General features: G+C 37.8%; 1 protein-coding gene across 4 annotated transcripts in view; it reads right to left on the bottom strand.

Annotated features, from left to right (window-relative positions):
• Positions 1–25,269, bottom strand: part of abca1a (ATP-binding cassette, sub-family A (ABC1), member 1A) — a 34,632-nt gene that overhangs the window by 2,885 nt on the left and 6,478 nt on the right. The window contains exons 6-47 of one of the 4 annotated variants that reach the window (XM_043251068.1): positions 24,414–24,535; positions 22,612–22,803; positions 21,179–21,268; positions 17,495–17,738; positions 17,252–17,391; positions 16,149–16,265; positions 14,649–14,843; positions 14,146–14,351; positions 13,886–14,062; positions 12,875–13,097; positions 12,576–12,797; positions 11,708–11,912; positions 11,509–11,622; positions 10,755–10,926; positions 10,538–10,669; positions 10,303–10,442; positions 9,848–9,985; positions 9,544–9,776; positions 9,383–9,455; positions 8,611–8,813; positions 8,468–8,516; positions 8,251–8,352; positions 7,356–7,504; positions 7,139–7,263; positions 6,957–7,055; positions 6,205–6,394; positions 6,034–6,128; positions 5,908–5,940; positions 5,707–5,812; positions 5,528–5,602; positions 4,548–4,717; positions 4,286–4,463; positions 4,085–4,200; positions 3,427–3,571; positions 3,213–3,336; positions 2,648–2,777; positions 2,433–2,553; positions 1,794–1,856; positions 1,588–1,694; positions 1,305–1,446; positions 1,088–1,222; positions 12–115 (exon numbers count right to left, since the gene is read on the bottom strand). In XM_043251068.1, the coding sequence (XP_043107003.1) occupies positions 12–115; positions 1,088–1,222; positions 1,305–1,446; positions 1,588–1,694; positions 1,794–1,856; positions 2,433–2,553; positions 2,648–2,777; positions 3,213–3,336; positions 3,427–3,571; positions 4,085–4,200; positions 4,286–4,463; positions 4,548–4,717; positions 5,528–5,602; positions 5,707–5,812; positions 5,908–5,940; positions 6,034–6,128; positions 6,205–6,394; positions 6,957–7,055; positions 7,139–7,263; positions 7,356–7,504; positions 8,251–8,352; positions 8,468–8,516; positions 8,611–8,813; positions 9,383–9,455; positions 9,544–9,776; positions 9,848–9,985; positions 10,303–10,442; positions 10,538–10,669; positions 10,755–10,926; positions 11,509–11,622; positions 11,708–11,912; positions 12,576–12,797; positions 12,875–13,097; positions 13,886–14,062; positions 14,146–14,351; positions 14,649–14,843; positions 16,149–16,265; positions 17,252–17,391; positions 17,495–17,738; positions 21,179–21,268; positions 22,612–22,803; positions 24,414–24,535 (5,896 nt within the window). Of the gene's footprint in view, positions 1–11; positions 116–1,087; positions 1,223–1,304; positions 1,447–1,587; positions 1,695–1,793; positions 1,857–2,432; positions 2,554–2,647; positions 2,778–3,212; positions 3,337–3,426; positions 3,572–4,084; positions 4,201–4,285; positions 4,464–4,547; positions 4,718–5,527; positions 5,603–5,706; positions 5,813–5,907; positions 5,941–6,033; positions 6,129–6,204; positions 6,395–6,956; positions 7,056–7,138; positions 7,264–7,355; positions 7,505–8,241; positions 8,353–8,467; positions 8,517–8,610; positions 8,814–9,382; positions 9,456–9,543; positions 9,777–9,847; positions 9,986–10,302; positions 10,443–10,537; positions 10,670–10,754; positions 10,927–11,508; positions 11,623–11,707; positions 11,913–12,575; positions 12,798–12,874; positions 13,098–13,885; positions 14,063–14,145; positions 14,352–14,648; positions 14,844–16,148; positions 16,266–17,251; positions 17,392–17,494; positions 17,739–21,178; positions 21,269–22,611; positions 22,804–24,413; positions 24,536–25,269 lie in introns of all 4 variants that reach the window. The other 3 variants (XM_043251051.1, XM_043251076.1, XM_043251059.1) reach the window with 3 other exon arrangements.

The raw sequence follows: 25,269 nt of genomic DNA, 5'->3' as shown, positions 1-25,269 counted from the left end.
CTCTCTCTCACCTGTGCGAGGTCAGGACGACCGAGCGACCCTCTTTAATGATGCTGAGGATGCAGTTCCACAGGGCCCGCCGGGCTTTGGGGTCCATCCCAGTGGTGGGCTCGTCCTGTAACCACATCCACAGCCGTGTTAACCGTCGCCCACAAATTCAACAGGAAACACAAGCAGAACAGCACGAAGAGAGGGAAGAGCGTGATCATGGTCCTCTGCTCTGATTAACGGAGCGCTGCCTCGCTTTAACAGCTAAACGCAACCCGGTTTCTTGGGAATTAAACGCTTTGCGGTGTATTAAAATGTGGCAATGTGTGGGAATCGCTTTTGTTCTGGGAAAACGAGGTCTGCCAAACGGCCGATCTGTTACACAACGGCACTTAACAGCACATAAGATCTTTTCATGAAATGCAAATGACCTCTATAGACCCGTGGTGGGGTTTTTCGGGTTTGTCTCATTTTTGGTGGTTTTATGCCTGTTTTGAATTCAGCGCATTAACTTTGCTCAGGTTTTGCTCTAGTTTTGCTCCAATTTGTTAACGCTTTTCGCAGCCAATAATTCACCTCATAAAACGTAAAAAACATTTATTATGCTGAACAACACATACGTGAAGCGCAAGTGTTTTTCCCTTTATTTTAAATGCTGATAATATTAGATTTTTGATAACATTATTTAGTTATGCACAAATTTTCCACGCTTTCCAAAATTATTTATTTCACTATATTTTGATAACTACTATATAATTGTACACTTTTTTATTTGCTTCAAAATTTTGCTTAGTTTTTACTTAGCTTTTATGTGTTTTTCTATACTCTTATATATATGCAGAACTATATAATTTGTCCTTTTACGCGTTGATAATATTAAGCTATTAATTTAGCTATACTCTGTTATTAATGCATAACTAAATTTTCTTTTATTTACTTACTGTGTTTTATTATGCATTTTATGTATTTGCGTTTTATTATTTACACGCAGCCTTGTTTTCCCCTGCTCTCTATAACTCATCATTGCAATCCTTTGATGCATTTTTGGATTATGATGCACTAGCTGAATAAATGATCATAAAGCAAGTCACACGCTCACCAAGAAAACGACTGGCGGTCCTCCGATGAGCGCCATGGCGGTGGAGAGCTTCCTCATGTTCCCCCCGCTGTAGCTTCCTGCGGCTTTATCCACATATTTCATCAGGCCCAGTTTACGAATGCCCCAATCCGCCACCTGTGACCAACAAACAACCGATCAGATCCCTCGATAATCAGCCTCAACATTAATAGTCTGCCTAGCAGCTAGAAAAACGGACCTCGCACACTTCCTTCTCCGGGACGCCCCGCAGGATGGCGTAAAACTCCAGATGTTCTCGTCCGGTCAGCAGGTCGTTGATGGCATCGAACTGCGGACAGTAGCCCATGTTCTGATGCACTTCATCGATCTCTTTCAGCACGCTGCAGAAAACAAGCCGAGAGATTTGTGACTATTCTGATTATTAGCATTATTTTTAGGACTACACTGGCATACCTCAACGTTACAAAAGCCAGTTTTAAAGTATTCACCGAATCAGTAGCATGCTGTTTTAATTTACGCACCTCTTTCCTGCCAAGTAGGCCTCTCCGCTAGTGACAACAGAATCTCCTGTGAGCATCTTGAAGGTGCTCGTCTTTCCAGCTCCGTTCACGCCGAGCAAACCAAAACACTGACGAGAGAACACGATAGCATCAAAACCCTGATCGGCGCAACACCAGGCCAAACTACACAGAAGGCTGTTATTTATTTACTAAGAAGATGATCTCACCTCTCCCGGTGGGATGCCCACACACAGTCTGTCTACAGCTGGCTTCTGCTTTCTCTTATAAACCTGCAGGATGAGCGCTATTGTTATTGAACATCGCTGATTTATCGGCCCGAGACACTTTAGCAATTGTCAGGAAAATAACTAAAAACTATCTTTAGATAGATAATTGGCTCTTGCAAGGTGGCTCTTACAAGCTTACATATTTTACATATTTTTTATTCAAATCTTGATTATGAATTAAGCACATTATGCATTTTGAAATATTACATAAATATATTAAAAATATAGAATATATATATTTTTTAAATTACAACAATTTTAATTATAATTTAATGAGTCATTTAATGTGAACATATTTTACGTTATTTATTCATGTTTTTACTTTTTATCATTATTGCTGCTCTCAAACGATTAAGCACGATTATATGCATCCAAATTAAAAGTTTTGTTTACATATTATATTGTGCACGTAAATATTGTGTAAATATATTATATTTTGGATACAATTAATCGTGATTAATCATTTGACAGAATTAAATATTATTATTATAAATATTATACATACATTTGAATGTAAATTGCATCTGCTATAATAAATACATTTATATAAATGTGTGTGTGTGTGTGTGTGTCACAGACCTTGGTGAGCTGTTTGAGCTCCAGGATATCAGTCTGTCCTCCTCCGCACAAGATCCTCTGCCTCTCTCTGGCCACATCCTCATCCTCCTCTCCGATCGGCTTAAGTTTAGTGCTGACCGGCCTATGTTTATACCAAAACAGGACATTTATTACATCCGTTTAAAACAGTTTTGCATGCTCTCGTTTCGCACTGTGAGGCATGAAAGTATCATCACCTGGCCTTGATGCAGAAACGGTACTGGATAAGGACGGTGATGCAGAAGAAAATAACGCCTTCTATGGCCATGGCAAAGAGATTCTTCCCCACCATGTCCCACGCCAGAGGAGAGCGGAAGCGATTCTCGCCTGAAAACGTGAGCAAACGTGTCAGTAGAAGCAGAAACAGCGTGATGTGTCGCATGCGTGCTGCTGAAGCACCGATGCAATGCTCTAATAAGTGTAGAAATACACAGCACGCATTAATATGGTTTTTTGGAATATTGAAATAATCATATCTACAAATGTTTTTAAAAAGCACTGGCAAAAAAGCGGCTCACTAGGTTTTGGAAGCACGCCAAGGTCTACAAACTGAACTTTCGGCCTTGACGTGTTTCTTAGGATGTGATTATGTTCCTAGGAAAACGTGTCCTAACCCACTTCCACGGAAACTAAATGTCACTTTGACCCGGGCCCCTAACCTAATCAACATCGGCAACCATTTAAACAATTTCTGTGGTAAACATTGTTTGTAAATCCTCAATGGCCATTCTGAAGAGAGCATTATCCTAGAATGATACGCACCGAATCTCTCCAGAGCGTCTGCCATGGCTTGGTTCTTCACCATGTCGATGAGTCCTCTGCCCAGACAGAAGTGAGGGAAGATCAGGAACACGTTCTTCAAGATGTCGTTGATGCCACCGATCTCCTGGAAAAAAAAAAAACCAAACGGCTGCGGTTAATTTAAGGCTTCTTTTGGACTTTTACGATCAAGCGCAGCTGAGAAATGTGAACTCACGTTGCTGCCGAAAAGCTCCAGGACGAACGTGGACACGCTGCCATTTATTCCGATCAGGATGTTAACGCTGGTCAAAACCACATATGCTGTACTGGGAATCTTAAAGAAGAACGATGCCGGGTACATCAGGGGTGTTATGGACCACCTATATAGAGACAAAGAAATGCACATATTCATATTAGAGACATATTTTCAGATGTATCTTACATAAAGTCTATAAAAGTCTGCGAAATGTTGTGGTCTGTATGTTTTTTTTCATGTTTTCTAGAGAAGTCTCTTCTGCTCACCAAGGCTGCATTCATTTGATCAAAAGTACAGTAAAAATGTGAAATATTATTATAATTTAAAATAGCTGTATCTTGTTTGAAAATATTTTGAAATTGTAATTTATTCCTGTGATGCAAAGCTGAATTTTCAGCATCATTACTCCAGTCTTCAGTGTCACGTGATCATTCAGAAATCATTGTAATATGCAATTTTCTCAGGAAAGTTCAAAAGACAATATGTTTTTGATGATTTCTAACATTACGAATTTCTATTCTGACATTTTTTATTACGCATTCTTGCTTAATTTCTTTCAAAGAAAAAAACTCCAAACTTTTGAACAGTAGTGTGTAAAAAACAGTAAGGGCTACTGGACTGATCTTTCGAGTCTTACCCATAGAGCAACAGCAGGAGGGCGAGAACAGGAAGATTGGTGGAGGACACGTAGGCCTCTTGCTGGAAACAGACGAAGATGATGATGACCAGAGTCGCCGGGACAATGTAGTTGCACTGGAGGACAAACGCGCAATCGGTCAAAGGGCATTTGGACAGATGTTGGCACGTTTAGAGTAAAAACATTTGACGAAATCCTCACCATGTCCCACACGAAGTTGGCCAGCCAGTAGAGGAAGGGCTGAACTCCGCTGATGAACTGCATGTGTTTGGCTTTATTCACCCTCTCCTGGATGAGGAACACCACAAAGCTGGCCGGGACGAAGGACATGGCGAAGATGACGCAGATGGACACCAGCACGTCCACTGAGGTGGTCATTCTGGGAAGCAGGTGGGGTCAAAGGTCAGCGATTTCGAGGCCGTGTGTGTAAACGGAGTGGAGCGTGTTGGTGTGAGTTACTTACAGCGCCACCTGTGAGAGCTGCTCTTTGGTGAGGTTGAGCGGATGGTTGAACGCTTTGATGCCGAACTTGGAGCGGTCCAGGCCCGCGGGCAGATTAGCTCGCAGGACGCCATTGTTCATGACATTGAGGAACGCTCCAATACTGTGCCAGCCCTTATTATTAAACCAGATCTGCAATAGGACACAATCATGTCACTCTTTTTGCTCTTATACGCCAACAAAAACCCTCACAGCCCTTTGTCATTGTCCAAACAGCAGCTTTGGCGTAATAATAGACATAATAATACAAAAACAACATCTCTAACAGCCTTCACCTCTTAGTTGATGTCATATAAAAGACATTATTTTTGCATTTTTAGACATTTTTTTATGTACTTTATTGTATATTTGCAACTTACACAATAAAAATGCTATACATACATATATTAATATTTGTAATGAATATTTGTAACTATATTATTTAAAGACCTACACATACATAACATGTACAGTACATATTAAATACTGTATATATATTTTAGAATTTTAGAATTAAAATATATAACTGTTAGTGCTGTCAAACAATTCATAATGATTAATCACAGATTAATATATGAATATATTTATATAACATATATACAAATCATGCATGAATATATTTATATAACATATGTTTTTTCTATATTAAATCTATATATATATAATAAATATGACATTAATACAAATGTATACATGTAAATATTTTTAATCAAAATGCACATTTATTTATGTACTTGTAGTTCTTTATATATACTATAAAATAACAAATATTACAAAGCACACATAAATATATTAAAACAATGTAAACAAACACTTTTATTTTTAATGCGATTAATCACGATTCACATAATCAAGCACTTGTAAGTCTTGTGAAGTCTTTCCTTTGCAACTTATTAAAAGTGCGTAAGCTTTCATCAACATGCCATCTATAAGGTCAGACAAACACATCCAGTTAGTGCTCACCTTCACGTTGTTCTTGGTATCGAGACCTCGGATGAAAGTCGACAGGCTTCCCAGAAAGCGGTCAGCTGCGGTTCCCTGCGGGTTGCGCAATAAAAACAGGTTTAAGGCCGGAAATCCCAAACATTGGGCAACAACTTGGTGTTTAAACATCAGTCACTGAGCTAACACAGGCGACATACCGTTTGAAGACTGAAGCGGTTACGAATGTGAGAGATGGCATCGGTGATCTCATCGCCAGAGGGGAGGGCCTGAGAGCTCCTAGCACCCAATGAGAATCCTCCATACCTGCAAAACAGCCAACGAGAAGCAGACTTGAGACCCAAACCTTCCACTGGATTATCATTGCTTTCCTCATCGTGGATCAGAACCGATCAGTTTACCTGAATTCGTTGACCCAGAGCTTGTTCTTCAAGCTGAACAGACAAAACGACACAACACAGAATCAAAGCGCTGTCACGGAAATGAAAAGCCAGGAAAGGATTTACTTCTGGATTGGCGTAACTCACTTTTTCCCAATGATCTGCGCGTACGTTTTCACCAAGTAGTCTGAAATGTTTCTGCCCGTCAGATTCTGCAGGGTTTCATTAGTGGTGACTTTGATCTAAGGGAAAGCAGAAGAGATGATCGTCCTGCCTCTGAGAAACAATAAAGCAGTAGTATTTGGCGAATATGTCTACCTGAGGCGGCGGCAGACCCCCTGCTCCTGGAGGACACTCGGGAAGCATCTTCTTCCTTCCTTCACAGCTGCACTCGCACAGAGGCGATGGGTTTTCCATACTCCAGTTCCCTTTCACAAATAAGTCCTGAACGGTCTCGGAAATCTCTGGAACCATCCACTCTCCATCTTTGAACGAACACGGATTGCTACTTTTTCCCCACAGAAAAGAAAAAAAATAATTAATTCCTCAAATAAAAAAAAAAAAAAGACCTACGGAAGCCTGTTTATTGCACTGAATAACAAATAAATGGTTTTCCTCTCAATTTTTTTTATATTAAATGATATAAACTCACAGTCGCAAAGTTATAAAGTCAAGATTGTGGGATATAAACTCAGAGTTGCAATAGTTTTTATCTTTCTTTTCAAATAAAAACTGCATAATTTTAAATTGCTTATAAACAATATTTTTTTAAATAAAAAATGTATAATTAACAATTGCATATAAACTTGCATATAAACTTCTGTAACAGAAAAAGTCACAAAACTGCAATGATAATCTCTTTATTTTAATTCCGTAACAGAAACCAGCTTCCATACAAATATCCCACAGATAATCTCTGATAAAAGGACTGAATGTTAACAACAGGATATATTGATATCCCTGATAATAATTAAAATGAAGCGTCTATTTTTAAATATACGCATCTTCTAGATGCAATATTCCTTAATAGTTTTAGATTTAGATATTGGAAAAAAAGTTTTAGGACTCACGCAGCATTTTTCTTGTCTATGCATTGTTCATTGTAAACAGGATTGTCCATCAGAGCTTCAAGCAGCTTGTTCGTGTGTCTGTCCTCTGGTGCATCATTGCTGTAGTGAGAATCCAATCATTAGGCCATCAGAGAATCATGGGAGTTAAAGCGCAGGTGCAAATGTTTGACAGTAGCATGTACCTGATAAAGGAGAACTGCTCCTCATACATGCTGGGCTCCAGAGCAAGACTGGGATATTTTCCGAAGGGAGGAACAATGAGGCTGAAGACCAGCGCGATGCACACGAACACAGCGGGAAGCACAATCTGGAAAGACGCATTTTTAAGTATGCTGCATTTAAGGATCAGCGAACAGACGATACAGAAATGCTCTGTTAAATACTGTATGAAGACCGCACCTGAGCGAAGAAACCTTTTCGGGAGCGCCTTGCGTACAGGAAACGTTTCCAGAGCAAAGCTACAAACTGCTGTCTCTTCAGACTCCAGCCCTTCACCTGGTACGAACCTTTACCGTCGGCGCCGCCCAACCAGTCCGTCTCACGAGATTCTGCAGGTGCACAGCAAGCCCAAAACGGTTTAACAAGGACGGTGCTTGGACATAAAAATATACTTTCATATGAAATCACATGCACCAGTATAAGATTACGCAGCAATAAAATGAACCAACGGAGCGCTGAATCGGTTTCAGAACGGATTAACTAAAAGAAACAAATTAGTTTAAATGAAAAATAAAAGAATACAAAAATTTTATTATTTACAATAGCACATTCAAATCGTAATTGTTATCTTTAACAAAAAAAAAAAAAAAAAAAAAATATATATATATATATATATATATATATATATATATATATATATATATATATATATATAATTAAAATATTTTTTATAATAATTTATTTATTTTTATTATATAATTGTTATATTAAGTGCAAATAATTAAAATAAACATGAATGAAATTAAATATAAAAATAACCTTTTTTCCCTTAGGAAAGTTAGAATGCTACTAAAAAAACCTAATAGAAACATTTTAAAAAACACAATAAAATTACTTAAAGAACCTAAAATTTGAATTAAAACGTAACAGTAACTATAAAAGTAAAAAGGAATACAAAAAAATGTTCTAGTTTTTAAACACTATAATAGTATAAAATATCACTGATTCCAATGAAAAAAAAATCTAAATGAAAATACTGGTCATGCTCTAGACCACATACATCGAACCTCAACACATGAGATGGTTCAGATTTGTGGGATGGATGAAGGATGGTTAAAGTAACTACCTGGATCACCTTCTGAGTCATTGAAATCAAAGTCGTCTTCAGTGAAAGGCTTCAGGCAGCTCTGATGGTCACCGAAAGCGTGTCTGCGGTTCCTGCGAGGTAGAATCCCATCTGATCCACGACAAAACGGGGAAAACATAGTGACTCATGTGTTTCCAGAGACACCGTTGCTAAATGCTTACATGAATCACATGCAACCGTGACGGTGAAACGTGTTCGGTTTTACCTGACATCTCAGCATCAACACCGTTGTCCTCTGCTACTTTAAGGAAAATCTGCTCAAAATGATCAAACGCAAACCAATTAGATTCACATTCCTTTACGGAACGAACTGAACGAAACGATGGGATGTTTTCGGCGATCCGTTACCTCCTCCAGGGTTGTGTCGGAGATGCCGTAACTTGAAATGCCGAGGTCGGTGAGCCGGTCGTCGATCTCATGGAAGAGCTCCACAAACGCTCCGTCTTTGGCGGACTCGTAAGGCAGCACGTAAGTGATCTCGTGACCCAGATCTTCAACCAGTCTGGCTGTAGGAACGTGCTTGAAAATCACATTGGAGATCAAGGAGATGTCTATAGCATGGAAAGAAACATTCAAAATCAGTGTATGACTAGAGCTTTCCTCCGAAAAACAGATGGGTTTGGAATATAATAATGTTAATGAATTATCCCTTTGAGATTTTGTTAACTCTGTAAATCATCGTTATTTAGCATCATTTAAAGTATTTACATTTTTATTAATATTCTTTAATTTTATTTAAACGTATATATTTATAGGTTTCAATTTAATTATAGATTCATTTACAGTAATTTTATGTTATTATTACTATTATTGTTGTTGTTGTTTTATATTAATATTTAGTTAAAACAATTTCTAGGTAAGATTTATCATCTAATATTTAGTTTTCATTTACCTTAATTCCGTTTTTAATTTTACTCATTTGTTATTTAATTTTTCCATTTAATACTACTTTTTTTAATGTATTGTTTTATTGATTCGAGTTAGTAATTTTAGCAATTCAGTTCCGTTTGGTTCAGTTTAAGCTTTCCATCCAACATTTATATTTATTTCAGTTCAGCTTTAGTTTAATTATCGAAACAGCAGAATAGTTTTAGCTCAGGATAATAACCCAGCTATATACCTATGGTGGTGGTTTCACTTTCGTGGTCGCTGCCCAGTCCAGCGTCAGAGCTGCTCTCGGATACACTGTCCTCCTGCGGAGACGATGAAAATCAGTAAACACGGCACCAAGAGAAGAGCCAGCGATATAATATATATACCCTACACATTAAGCGTTCGTACCTTCTTGAGGCTAGCTTTGGAGTAGGACACGGTGCTGCTGGAGGTACGGCAGGAGCTGGCCGACAGATCGAAGTCCTTCTTCACCAGAGTCAGGTAGTATCCCGTTCCCAGCTGGGTCTTGAGGAACAGAGAGGAGCCCACACAGCACAGCTTCCCGTGGGAGATGATGGCGATGCGATCCCCGAGGATGTCAGCTTCGTCCATGTGGTGGGTGGACAGGATAATCGTGCGTCCTGAAGGTACAAATACACCACTTAATGGATGTTTTTAACGAGATCAACGCGTTAAAACAGAGCCTGCCTACCTTGGCGATACTTGAGCAGCAGGTCCCAGATGCCCCGGCGAGCGTAAGGGTCGACTCCGGCGGTGGGCTCATCCAGGATCACGACCTTTGACCCTCCAACAAACGCCAGCGCTACTGATAACTTCCTTTGCATTCCTCCTGCGGAGACCATAACAGTTATGTTTAGTGTTTCATCCTAGTCACGGTATACGAGTACTTTCATACCGCAATGCCGTTATTTTTGCCGGAAATTCAACAAGAATTGCATCGGTTTGATCAAAAGTACATTGTTACAAAAGATTTCTGCCTCAAATAAATGCTGCTAGTATTAAATCTGCTTATAAAATTTATTTCATATAATCCAATTAGGAAATTTTACTGTATTTTTGATTAAATAAATGCTTGTTGAACATAATAAATAAATAAATAATCATTGTTGCTTAAATCTCTGAAGTTACACTATGCACTTTCCGTACCCGAGAGCTGGTTTGTGCGAGATTTGCGTTTATGAGGCAGGCCGAGGTCCATCACGATCTGCTGCATCTCCGACTTCACCTTGTCCTCAGACAGACCCTTCAGACGAGCATAAAACCAGATGTGCTCCTCCACGGTGAGCCTGAAACACACGGACGGGAACACAGTCCATATTGAGAGCAGGTCGCATACACACACACAGCTGAGCTGCTATAATCTGTTTCTGGTGTAACTTACATGCTAAACAGGACATTGTGCTGCGGACAGACGCCCAGGTTTTGGCGTATAGTGTTCAGATCGGTGCGGATGTCTTTGCCCTGGATGTAAGCGGTGCCCGAGGTGGGTGGAAACAGGCCGGTGAGGATAGACCTAAGAAAGCAAGAAATATTGAGCTTATCTTATTTACATCATCACATTATTAGCGTAAGATATGAAAGCATCTGAGTTGTCGTACATGGTTGTGGTTTTCCCAGCGCCGTTGTGACCCAGGAAGGAGGTGATCTGACCCTCATAAAAACCCAGAGTCAAACCGTCCACCGCCAGTTTGCCGTTGCTGTAAACCTTCATCAGGTTCTCGATGTAAACACCCGGATCCAGGTGAGCCGGTTCTTCTTCAATGCACACAGCTGGAAAACAGATCAAACCGAGTCTTTGCATGCAATATTTTGAAGTATGATTTCGCTCATTTTTGTTTGGCTCCATTTTGAAAACTTTAGTATATTTTTGAGCATTCTGGGAAATTAAAGCGCCCCCATTATGGATTTGTTTGCAGTGTGTAAAGTGCAATCTGAAAGTGCACCACCTATGAAGTTATCGTCTCGCGAAAGAAAGAGTCAACTCTGAATCAATGAAACGAGGCATTTTTAAAATGCCCCTTTTTTGGCCTTTTCACTTTGGTCTGAATGAAAATGCATTCTTTGGCTAAAAAGGCGCCGCTTTGTGGTAAAATAGCTGTTTCTCCAGTAACGGCTGTACACAAAGCAGCAATGTGCTCGTAAACACTGCTTTTATTATAAATGAAAATAAATAAAATCGACCAATCAGACCCATCACCGCAGATAAGCATCACGCAAAGGAGAGGTTTGGAGAAATTAAAATGCATATTAAACAGTTTTAAGACTCCAAAAACCAAAATATCAACCTTTTATTACCCATAACAGCACTGTAAGATGTATATAAATATCAGATTTTTGGTATAATTTCTCTACCTTCAGCATTTTCTTTCTTGTTAGTCTGCGCTGATGTAATCCCGCCACATTTCTCTCCACACCAGTAAGACTTGGTGAAGGGGAAGTACCAGCGTCGTGGGATGCCGTACTGACCTGTGGAAGCGACGTTTTCAGACCATGAGAAACTTCCCAAAGCTGTCAATATTTCGAAAGTACATCTCTTCCCAAAGCCACGTACCTGGAAACACAGCTTCAATGTACCAGGTCATGATGGCGTACAGCACAGAGTCGAAGAGCATGAGCGAGATGGACGTGGTGAGACTGTAGCTGTCCTCCTGCATGGGGCTGGAGAGCAGGTTCCTCCACTGGATGCCCACTCCCTGCTCCTCGAACAGAGCGAAGCACTCACAGCCGAAGCCGAACGCCACCGGAGACAAGAGGCTCTGAGCAAAGAGAGACAGAGGCCTTCAGTACATAAACAGCAAAGGTCAGGGAATGTAAATCAAATTAATGACAAAATATAAGATGAAAATAAATTCTGACATTGATTAAAATAAACAATTAAATAAATAAAAACGGATTCTAATATTTAATAATATGCATGCAAATGAAATTGAGCTAAAACGATTATTTTAAATAATACATAAAAACTAGATTGAGCAAAAAAAGATTCAAGTAAAACAATAATAGATTTTTTTTATTAAAATAATAAAAATAAAAAAATCTATAAATAGTTTAAAATAAATGTGCAATAAATAAATAAATATGAAATACATTCAAACAATTCTCAAAAAGTTAATTAATTAACATTTATATAATAATCAAAATCAAAAAGTATAATAATAATATAATTTTAACTAATATTAAACAAATTTGATTAAATAAATAAATCAATACATAATACATCTACAGTATCTACAATATTTAACATTTTACATTATACCTTTTTTTACAGTACAAATTGGGTCTTTATAACACTATACAAACTACGTAGATGGCTCGCATGAGAATGATTATATTTGGGAGGTCCGCAGCATCTAAAATATTGAGAAACCCATGGCGCTGGGTAATTGCAAAAGGCAAAGCGGATGACAGTCGGCACTCACCACTACAACTTTGGCTCCAAAGCCGACGTAGTCCTGCCAGGCCACGCACAGCACATAGGGAAGGTAAAGGGTGAAGTATATGATGCCCCCGCAGGCCGCGGCGAGGTTAGCGCGGGAGAAGAGCGTGCTGATCAAGAAACACTGCATGATGGTCACGACCGCAAACGAGGTCAGGAACAAGTAGACGACGCCAGGATCGCTGTACGGCAGCAGATTCCCCATCTGAGCAAAACATAGCAAAACCGTGTTAAATAGCGGTTAGGGTTATATTTTTTATATCAGACCTAGACAATACACACCTTCAGGATGAGCACCAGCAGGGCGGCGCTGATGAGCAGCGGGATCAGACTACTGATGAACCAGCTCAGCCACAATATACCGTTATCCAGGCCCATAATCCTCATGGTCTCCTTGAGCCGGGCTTCCTTCTCGTACACTACACCCTTGATGATGATGGCCACCGAGTACATCCAGGCCAGAGTCATAAACAGAGGCATTGAGCGGCTCATTACCCGCAGGAAACTAGGGCAGAGCGGACACATTCAGCATGAAGATAAACACATAGCATGAAGATAAACACGCAACAGCACGTCTGTTTAAAAGATATCTGCTAATATACCTAGTTTAGGGCAAAAGCTGCATCAAATATGTAGAATACATTTTTCATTATTATTATTATTATTAAAAAACATTAATGAATGTAAATAAATAAATACATGAAGGGTCAAATTAAATACATATTTAAATTTAGATTTAATTTAAAGTACATTAAACAGGTTTCAGAAAGTAAAATCAATTAAATCGTAATTTATAACAGACATTTTAAGATTTGAAAAATATACGAATTAGATTTAAATAGATATAAATGTTTTTTTAAAATAAATAAACAAACTAAAAAGTAGAATTAAAGTTAAATTAAAATTAATAAAAATGTATAAAAAATGTTACATTAAAATAAGCAAATTTGATTAAGGTAAATAATAAATTAACCATACAGTTTAGAAATTTAAATAAGTAAAATAATTTGTAAATTAATAAGAGTAGAATAACTAAAAATTAATTTAAATAAAACGAAATCACATAGTTATAATTTTTCAGATTTTAAATTGCAAATACGCATGAATAAATACAGCTGCCTTTCAAAGGTTATTAGGATGAGGTTGATCTCTTGCAAGGACAATCATTTTTGTAAACCTGAGGCATCTAAGAGATCGAAAATCCTTTCGAGAAAGCAGTGCAATGATTACATTTTTGCACGAAAGTCGAGTTTCTGATTTCCTTTAAAGATCAATGCAAATGCCGTTTCTTACATGTCGTCCACGTAGCAGGGATAAGGCATCTGCTGGATGTAAACCCCGGTTTTCTCCTTGCTGCCGGTCAGAGCTCGTATGATGCCGTGTTCGATGACGTCCTGAAGGTAAGAGAAGCCTCCCCAGACGTACCTGAGGTCTTCAAACGGGTCCGCTCGAGGACCGGGATCCCAGTACCTACGGCCAAAACACGACACGTCAGCTCTCGGAGACTTCAGACGAAACCCCGCTCGTTTTAATGGGAAGCGCGCGTCTCCTACCCGTCCTTGATCTTGTTGGTGCGCTCCACGTTATCGATGTCCATGCGGATCTTGTAGTTGACGTTGGGCGGCAGATCGGACGTGTTGGCCTGCATGTCAGGAAACACTATCCCAGCCCAGAACTTGCGGTCGTCCAGCAGACGCATGGACTTGTTCACCAAGCGCTCCTCGTTAGCCACCGGCTCCAGCTTGTCCAGGTTCACGCACTTCAAGGGAGAACGGAGAAAAGTCTTAGAGGGTGATGCAGTTTATTATAAAATGAAATAATCAGTCAGTTCGGCTGACTCTGGACTGGCTCGACCTGCTTTGGCGTAATTGATTTGTTAATGTGATTCAGCAGAGAACTGAGAAGCGTTTCTTTATCTGGCAGAGAGGCACACTGACCCAGAAAAACACCGATTCAGTTCAGCTAGATCTGTTTAACTGATTAGCAGAGACCGCATGGTGGCCAAACACTAACACCAGTCGGATGCGATCTCTGTGTTCGTGTAATGCAGACGCACCTCCATGAATCGCGAGATGGTCTGGATGGCCTGGTCCGTCTCGTTGAACACTTCCCGCCACGTGTACGCCGAAGCATGGGGGCGCCTGTCCTCCGAAGCCTTGGACAGAAAGCTGGATATGTCCTCCACTTGCCAGTCGGTGCCGCTCAGCTTGGCGTTGAAGAAGCGAGCGCTGGCGTTGTTCTGGAGGAGCGTCTGTTTAGGAGAAACAGCGTTCGGTCGATTAGTGAAATATTACAGAGCTAATGTAGCTGTGCAAGATGCATGGTAGTATAAAGTAGCGCATCAATAAATGTAGACAAAAACTTAAATGTGTTCATTTTCTTTTTATTGAACACTCATGTGCATATACTTGATTCTGGGAAATATAAATATCTTTATAAATATGTCTAAAATATTTTTTTGAATGTTTCTATTTATCTGTGGTTTCTTCTACTTATTTGTGTACTCGTATTAGGTTTATTAGGTTACTATTAAGTAAAATGTATTTATTGAAGTATAAATTAGTGCATTAAAAATTATATAGTTTTTAACAATTTATTTTTTACAAATTTATGCATACATGCTTCACACTGTGAAAAGTAATATTACACAAATGTCTAAAATATTAAAAATGTTAAATATTTCTTGACTTATTGTACTTTACTCTTTGATGTATTACTTATTTAAATATTAATCTAATTATTAATTTATTCATTCATTTATGGTACCATAAAGTAATGCATCAGAAGTGAACATTGTGCATTGCAATTAATCTCAAACTGCAGTTGGGTTATTTTGATAAGGTAAAAACTAATACAATAAAAATATTTTAATATAAGAAACATTTTTGAACATTAAAAAATAGTTTGCAAATAAACTCTTCAAATATTATTTTATTATTTTATATATATATATATATATATATATATATATATATATATATATATATATATATATATATATTTTATAAATAATTTCTTTATTGTACTGTAATGTAAATGAGCGCATCAATAATGAAACAATTAGATAACACTTGTAAAAATGTATTAGATTTATATTTGTTTTAATCAAATTATATTTAGTGCATATTTGTGAATTTATTTTTATTCCCTTACTTGCTTATTTTTTCAGCACGACCTTGCATGAAAGTCACGCACATAGCAATGTGACAGAGAGTTTTTGTGCCTATGACAACAAAACACCTAACGCTGCACACTTTTTCATACGCCACAAATAGGTCCTCGGTATCCTCCGAGGATACGGAGATCTCCGGTTAGAAGCGTGCATCCTGCAGAGCGCCACACGTTGTGAGCCATGTGAGTTCAGCAGCGAGGTTAAAACGCAGTATAGCTTTTCTCCAAAAGGTGGCAGAGTGAAGTTCACCGCTGGAACTCCTGGCAGCAGTCATGTGCTCGGAGGTGACTAACGGGAGCAGTGTCTTTTGTTTCAGGAAGGTTATCTGCGTTCAGACAGATGTGTGTGTGTGTGCGTGTGTGTGTGTGTGTGTGTGTGACGCACCCGAACGAGGTCCATCTCCTCACTGTTCTCCATGAAGTTCCAGATTTTGGGTCTCATCTCTTCCCACATGCCTCCGAGGTCTCTGAGAACACCGAGCTCCTGAAACGTCTTATTGACCTGAGACAAACAGAGACCGTTAGGATCCTCTAGATTTATAAAGAAAAAGTATGTGAGAATACTGTATATACTGTACTACTGAAAATCAGATATATTTGGCTCATTTGTATTGCTCATGATCTTCAAAACCTTATGATCTAGGCTTACAGGTTTCTGCTTAAATTTCCTTTTAGATTAATATATATTATGTCCACATATTATGCAACTGCATGACATTAAGTTAAAATATAAGAGATTTTTATGAATATTTATTTGCTTAACATGTTTTAGTCACTATGTGTTATTTTGGTTTTGTTGTTGTTAACTAATACAACAACTGTTAAACAAACCAGCAGAAATAATAAAATCTGGATATCAGATGAAAAACCTAACTTTTGAAAATGTAAAAATATTGCTCTGGCAACCAGCTGAAATAAAGTAAATGTCATAAAATTTAAAGAAAGTTGCTAAATTAAAATGACTTAAAAAATAAAAGAAATAAATAACAAAAAATGTGTGCTTGCAAATGAGCAATTGTGATCTATCTTATCCAAAATAAAAGTTTTTGTTTACATAATATATATGTGTATACTGTGAAAATGTATTGTTGTGAATATTTAAATACTTTTCTTATATATATATATATATATATATATATATATATATATATATATATATATGTGTGTGTATATATGTGTATACACATATACTATGTAAAGAAAAAAACATTTATTTCATATGCGATTATTGACGATTAACCATTTGACAATATATTAAAAATATATTAAAACAAACTAAAATTAAAATCAAAACATAAAAATTTAAACCAACTCAAAATGTGAATAAATGCTGTAAAAGTAAACGAAAACTACTAAAATAAGGCTGTTTCCAATTCATTTCCTATTAGAAAAAAACATTAAAAACCTACAGGAAGCGAAAGTGTGTTCAGATGTTTGGCTCGGAGACCTGCTGGACATTAGTTTAGCATGAATATTTTCTCTCCTGACCTCTTGTATGATCCTCTGCGTGGCGGGGGTGTCAGGGGTGTACAAGATCTTGCCCATGAGCAGCGGCTTCAGAGCCCTCCAGATCATGCGGGATATGGGACTGGACTCCAGGCCCTTCATCAGGCTGTTGCAGTAGGGTGCTGCAGACAAAAAAAAGAGGGCTTTTCAACAACTCCGCAGGGCGCATGGTATATTTAGCGTTGGCAAACGATGGAAAAAGAGAGCGCTTGCAGCTTGGCTCACTGGAGGAGTTGTCGTAAACGGAGGCGGGCTCGCCGTCGCTGTCATTGCCGTAGTTCCCGAACAGGGCCTTGTAGTTGTTGTCCTCGTACCAGTTGAGGGACTTGATCTTCAGGCCTCCGCCCTCCGGGTGACCGCAGACGATGCGGGACACGGCCTGGTACATGTGGTTGGGGGACTGCGTGCTGTTGCCCGTCAGGTACAGGATCTCGTTGCGCATGTCCCGCCAGCTCTTCATGCTCGCGAGCTGAGAAACAGAGAGAGAGAAAGAGTCAACGAGAAGGCTTTATAGAAACAACTAGTGCTGTCAAACGATTAATTGCATCCTAAATGAACGTTTTTGTTTTCTGTGCATTACGTATATTTATATAAAAGCACACACACATGCGTGTATTTATATATATATATATATATATATATATATATATATATATATATATATATATACATAATAAATATTAAATTATTATTATATAATGTAAATTATATTATATGTAATTTATACATGTTATGATTTATCGTTTAACAGCGTTAGCATTTTTTATGTTTATGAAAGAAGTCTCTTCTGCTCACCAAGGCTGCATTTATTCAGTAAAAAACACTAAAACTGCAATAATGTGATGTATTATTACAATTTGAAACAACTGTCCTCTATTTGAATGTATATGAAATGTAATTGTGATCAAAGATGAATTTTTAGCATTTTCAGTGTCACGTGATCCTCCATAAATCATAATAAAATGCTCATTTAATGCCGAAAGAAACGTTTACTAGAAACACTTTTTGCAGATCTTGAACAGAAAGTTCAAAAGAACAGCATTTATTGTCAATTTAATGTATTTCTAGCATAAATTCTAGACTAATTTCGGACAATTAAAAAAAAAATCATTAAATATAATTTCATATATATATATATATATATATATATATATATTTATAGAGATATGTCGGTTTCAGAACCTCATTGTCTGAAACGTACAAATGTAACGTCACGAAACGTTAGCTTATGCTCAAGAATGTCTTAAAACCATTTGTCTGAAGTTGAGAAAAGCAAAAGTAAACACCGCAGCAACCCGGCCTGTGTTTATACAGTTCTCTCAAAGTACACCGTTCATTGTTACAGCTGCTTCAGGAAAGAGAGACACTAATATTCCTTTCAAAACTTGTTCGAAAGTGACCTGGATGTCTTAAAGTGTCCACGTGCCTGCCTGCGTTTGGGACGTTCTACCTCTGTGTGTCACTGGGTGTATTATTATGAAGTGTTGTCACCGTCAGCTGAAGGGCGTTACCAACCCCAACATAACTATAATAATAAATATAACAACACAGAAACATGCTTATCGCACGAGCTTATTTTTATTATGTCATTACTTCTTCGCCGTTGCATGTCAGGATATATCATTGTTTTAATGAAAAAAATACATCTGCGTTCACTTTTTTATTGAATCGGTTACTCACATGACACTATCGTATGAAAACAGCACATTTTGCTTTTATTTTTAAAGCTATCTAAAATGCATTTTAAACGGACCTGCGCAGGTTTGGAAATGAGGCTAAGTAAATAACGATAGTTAATTACGTTTAAGTACTGAGAGAAAAAAAAACAGGCAAAAGTATAAAAATAGACGATGGATGTAAGTGTCTTCAGAGTCATCCGGAGCGCGGAGAGCAATGAAAGGGAGTTTATGAAAACCCTAACTCGTGCCGAACAGAGGCTCTGCTGTGACATGCCCGCCGAGGACGGGGTTACTATCAGTCACTCGAAACCAAAAGAGACCAAAAGAGCACAAAAAATAACCTACTTTCTCACATTTCCATCACTTTAATGGACGCACGCGGAAACAGAGGGCTGTGAGAATTAAGGCGTGATGATAATGAAAGCGTTTTAATTTTACGGTATAAATGTTACATAAGCGCTTGCGTGAACGGGTTATAGTCGGTCAAGTTTGTAAAGGATGAGTCAATATGATTCACAGGGCTGTAAACACTTCTGTCATGTGCAATTCCCAAAAGCACCTTATTTATTACCAAACAAAGACTTTTTACCGGCAGGTTCATTTGCTTATCCACGATTGTCAATAAACTAGCCAATAGGAAAAATGTCAAGCCAATAGGCTCACCATTAAAAATGTAGTTATTTTAATTATAATATTTATAATAATATAATTAAAAAATTGATTTATGTACACACAGATATATATGTACACAAACTTTTATTTTGTATGTGATTGATCGCAATTAATCGTTTGACAGTACTAATATTTACATAATATTTATTGTATTTTTTTTTTTTTTTGAGATAAATGAAATGCTAACTGAAATATATTTTAAAAACGTTTTATTAAAACTAAAATTAATTAAAAAAAAAACAAATAAAAAAAGTACTCAAACTTTAACTAAAATGAAAATAAATACAAAAAGCTAATTACAAATATTAATAAAATCTATAACAGTAAATAGTACTAAAACAGCACCGCCCTTCGATTCTGCAAAGCTTATGTGCATTTTTACTGGAAGAATGAGATCGGTTCGCCCACATTATCCAGGGGTCTCGTTAAGAAAGGATTCATCTGTTCCGTCTCTCGCACGTACGATCGCTAGCCATAGACGAGATCTGTTGTTATAGCCGTCACCTTGTAAGCTATCATGAGGTGTCTGAGGAAGCCCTGGAGGCCAGACAATCATGCAAACACAGCCGAGTAACTGGAGAAATAAAGCACGCCCTGGAGTAACCTCCGCTGCCTTTAGCGAGGGTTACTGGAGTTCAGCTCGCGTGTCTGCATTGCTTCTGTGAGAACAAAGAGGAACTAATGCCGGCCAGGCCAGCGTTGGCGTCGACTCGATCGCTGTTTCTGTTTCAAGCGATTAAACCAGGAAGAGATTGCTCGTGAGACACATTTCCCCATCAACACATGCCCTGTGAGATGATGTGGAAACAGTAAGCGTCTAAGAGCGAGTCACTTCGCATTTTGCCGAGCTCGGCACTTTTGCCCGGGCGGGAACCGGGAGTCTCATGATGGGCCTAACTACCGCTGCTAACTCACTTAACACTCGGGTCTGGTTTCTAAACGCTGGACACCACATACATACGAGCGGCTGAAATGTCGAGCGTCAGCACTGCGGTTCTTCCGAGGGACAAAGACGTGCGGGATGCTAACCGAAATAGCCATTCATTAACAGAACTTTCGGTCTCTGAGCTAAAACAAGTTTCTTGTAATGTCTTGATGGGGACCGAAGGGAGGTTTCACAGCAGTGGTGGTGTAGAAGGATTATTTTGGGACATTCGAATAATCTATAGAACCTTTTTGTACCATAAAGAACTTTTTTGGGAATAAAAAGATTCCGTGGATTCTTAAAGTTCTTTGTGAATCCATCATTAAAAAATATTGGAGTCGTTAGCCCCAAAGCACAAAATATTAACATTTTTCAGGAGTGACATAATGCAACATTGCACATATAAATCAGTAATATAATCATAATAACCATTTAAACAGCCATTTGTGCTTATCACATTATAACAAGGCATTTAATCAATGTTTTAAGCAGATTTTTCGGACTAAGTCAGATCCAACCGTCTAATACGGGATAAGTTCGTTCGTGAAGCTGGGGGTGGGAATTAAACGCTTCACTCTGGAGTCCAGATCAATCCCTAAAAGCAGGGTGAGAGGTATTTTCGGGTGTTCTTACCTCCACCGTTAATGCTCCCAAACTCTCCAGCAGACTGTCTGTTGCTATAGACACGTCTTGGATAATCTTCGGGTCAGACTTGACATCTTTCTGCATGAACGAAATGTAAAAAAGACATTGTGAGCCCATCGCATTGTGTACGTTTACTGTAAAAACAGCAACTGTGGTTGCCAGATATCCACTGCAGAAATAATGTGATAAAAATACTGTATACTTAATTTATTTAATTAAGTCGTGTAATGTTAATATAACAACCCCAGCAAAAAAGTAATATATTTAAAAAACAATTATTTCATACTAAATATAGTCCCAATCTATAGTTCAAACACATTTAAAAATTATATTTAAACCTGCACATTTATTAATATTTCTTCATCAATACTGCTGCACATTTAAAGCGCATTAGGTAAAAAAGACCTTTAAGTATACCAGTTTAGGGTGCTAAAAGTACAGCTGCGGGCTATTTTTATTTAAATATTAAAAAAAAATAAAAATTTGTGGTAAACTGAGCAGGAAATAAATGCGTTTCACGTAAATTATTTTTTCCCTAAGCCACTTTAGCAACCAAAATCAGCTTTTTACCTAAAAATGTCCTTATAACCTTCAAAATGAGTTCATCATAAGTTCTGTCAATAAATCATAAACGACACTTGTATACACAGTAGGCAAATTCGCAATTATTTAACTTTTTACTTCTTTTACACGTTTAAATTTTACTTTTTTCAACTGTGAGGCAACACGCAGGTTTTTCCTATAGCACTTTAACTTGTTCTGCAAAAACAAATCGTAATAAAAATTCACACACATTTGCATGAACCTTTTTTTTAAGTCATAAGCTGTTAGTATAAGGCAAAGCAAATGCATATAAGCCCCATACACTAACTCTGGCGTGCACTACAACGTTGCGATTTAGGGAAAAAATGTCAAAGCCCTCATTGTCCCGTTGCTTTCATAACTAAATCGCTGCGCAAAGATAGAAGTGACCTGGCATCTTGAAATCTCATTATTCGAAGACAAAGAAAACATTGAGTCTAAAGCGAACGTACACAAAGACATCAATATGTGAAGACTCCTGGCTGATGGCCAGCGCCGTTCCCTTTTCATGCACAAATATGCTGAAATAATGATTCTGATTGGCAAAAACGTATTATGTAAAAGTGACCATTATGTGACCACAATGTTACTCTGTTTGGCTCGAAGACTTGAGAGTTCACTGGGTCTAAAATACAAAAATATACACTCGTCCTAGTTTGCGTGTAATTGGTTGTAATTGTGGCGTTTATTGCATTATTATAGTTCAGTAAGCAACTTCTATGTGAAATATAAGGGAGATAAAACTCTTCACGAGCAATCGTTAACGCAGTTCTTGTGATGCTGGTTAATGATGAAGTCCCACAGAAGGGATTTATTGCTTGAAAGCTGTTTTTGCTTACCCGTATTGGCTTCAGGAAGTCCAGGTTGGACAGGAAGTGGCTCTCTGCGCCGTTCAGCCACTCAGCGGACGACTGACAGATGATGTTCTGCGTCAGCTGAGACACGTCCTTATCGGCTATAGTCACGAAATCCTCCAGAGACGTGGTATTGCACAGGTCTCTGAGATGAACGCCGAAGCCTTTAATAAGCACCTGTGGATCCAAAACAGCAGCTGAAATCGACTGAACAAGCTTTATGCGAACGTATCTTCAAGTGGAAGCCGCCATCTTTGTTTCGCGGGCACTTTTTAAGCCAATCATATGACGCCGTTAGACGCAAGTCACATTTGTGAGACTCTCAATGGCGAACTTCTATTTAAACGATGCATTGAAACCGCAGATCTCCAGAGAATGGGTGCAAACGATTGTGGGAAAGAACATTACGTGATCACTTAATTACACACACTTTCTTTTGTGAAAGAGGCAATGGACAGCCTTTGCCCAACAGACAGATTAAAACACAGCCTGTCCAAAAGAAGTCTTGTTCTTTGCTTTTTTTCGTAAGATCGCGACTCTCTATCAGCTCCTTCACTTTCTCAGAGACAGTCCACCATTCAGTTATTAAGAACAGGATGTTCTGAAATTATGTCTTAAGGCTAATTTGGGAAACACTTAAGAGCCGCGGTTCAAAAACGCAAAACTGCGAAAAAGAGAAAAAAAGGTATATCGTGAAATATTATTGCCACTTAAAATAGTGTTTCTATGTGAATATATTATAAAATGTAATATATATCTGTGCTGTTAAGCTGAATTTTCAGCATCAAGAAACGTTTATCATTATTATCAATGTCTTTATTGATCAACTTGCATTGATCAAAGTGTTCTTATAAATAAAAATACTAATCGTATAAATAAATATTAAAGAAAGGTAGCACAAATAAACGTAGTACTTTAGTTGATTTAATATTATACAACAACTGATATGAACTGATAAAATGTCATTGCACACAGAGATCTTTGTGGTCTGGTTCGATTTCCTGCATTTTGCATCTCTAAAAGGATGATGAAAGATTCTGGTGTGCAAGGACGTCAAGAGTAAAAGTATTTTAGCACTTTCGGGTTGCCAGATGTCAGTGGAATGCTTCTAATGCAACGAATCGGATGCATTTTAAATGCAGCTTAAGTATCCAAATGTTTTTGGAGCCACTGTTTTTGGTTTTAGCCCGGGCAAAATAAAGAGCTGATCTATTTTTAGACATAATCTATACGTGAAGAGTGAAACGCAGGGCTTATATCCAACAAAAGGAAGCGCGGTGTTATCAGAGCTGCCTCTATCTTGCGGCGCATCTGTCAGAGGTGCTGGGAATCGCTCGGCCCGCATCAGTTTTCCAGGAATTGTCCCGTGGCTGCGGTTCTGCAGGGGCAGTCATGTGACTCCTCCTACTCCCCCCCCCCACCTCCGTCCTCCGGAGCACCGCGGCACGTGTACAGCTGTGCGGGACATACATCTGCCCGCGATCTCGTGTCCCAACGCACCAAGGTCGTCCGCGCGCGAGAGCGTACGGGCGCGTGCACAGGGCTGTGAAAAACAGATCGCTTCGTATCTGCGCGAACCAGCGCCTTACGTAACGGTCCCAAGACAGATGACAGGCAGAAATTTAATGACTACGCCAGACGACGTGTGAAATATTTTAAGCGCTGCGCGTACATGTGTGAAGGTAATTAAAGACAACACCGGGAGGGCAAACGGCACGCGTTCGTGAAAAAAAAAGGTCCTGTCGTTCAGGGGTGTTTCAGCGGCTCGTGTTGAGCAGTTTATTTACCTTCTCCAAGTTGATGTTAGCCTCCACTATCTGTCTCACAGCATGCTTGGGCAGGGTAGCGTTTTTCTCCAGAAACTCAGACAACGTTTCATTATCACGGAGGAAGTCCTTCAGCTTGAACCCTAGGAGAAAAAGAAAACCTTTGAGACTAAAAATATAAGCATGAAACACTACATTAATTAATACATTAATGTACTTGATAAAACAGTATTACATTGTATTTAAATTTAATACATGTATATATATATATATATATATATATATATATATATATATATATATATATATATATATATATATATAAATATTTTCAAATTAAAAATTGTATGTTTATGTAAACAAAAGCCTTTATTTCGGATGTGATTAATCACGATCACTAATAAATAATTTTTATATATATATATATATATATATATATATATATATATATATATATATATATATATATATATATATATATATATATATACTGTATATATATATATATATACTCCTAATTATATAAATAAATAATCATATAAATTGTAAGTTATTTAAATATATATATATATATATATATATATAACTTATGTGATTATTTATTTATATTATTTATGAGTGTATATATAGATTTTTTTGTTTGTTTATTTGGTTTTTTACTTGGTGATCATGATTAATCACATCCAAAATAAAGGTTTTTGTTTACATTCTGTGTGTACATTGTTAATTTATTAGGTATATATAAATACACAAACATACAGTATACACTTTTTGAATATTATTTATATGTATACACATGTGTTTAATTTAAATACATAGTATTTATAGTATTACCATTATTGTGCTATTATGTTTACACACATAAATTATACAACTT

The sequence above is a fragment of the Puntigrus tetrazona genome, chromosome 1, assembly GCF_018831695.1.
Source record: "Puntigrus tetrazona isolate hp1 chromosome 1, ASM1883169v1, whole genome shotgun sequence".
NCBI lineage: Eukaryota > Metazoa > Chordata > Actinopteri > Cypriniformes > Cyprinidae > Puntigrus > Puntigrus tetrazona.
Note: the sequence above shows the minus strand (reverse complement) of the source record. Positions and strands in the feature narration are given on the sequence as shown.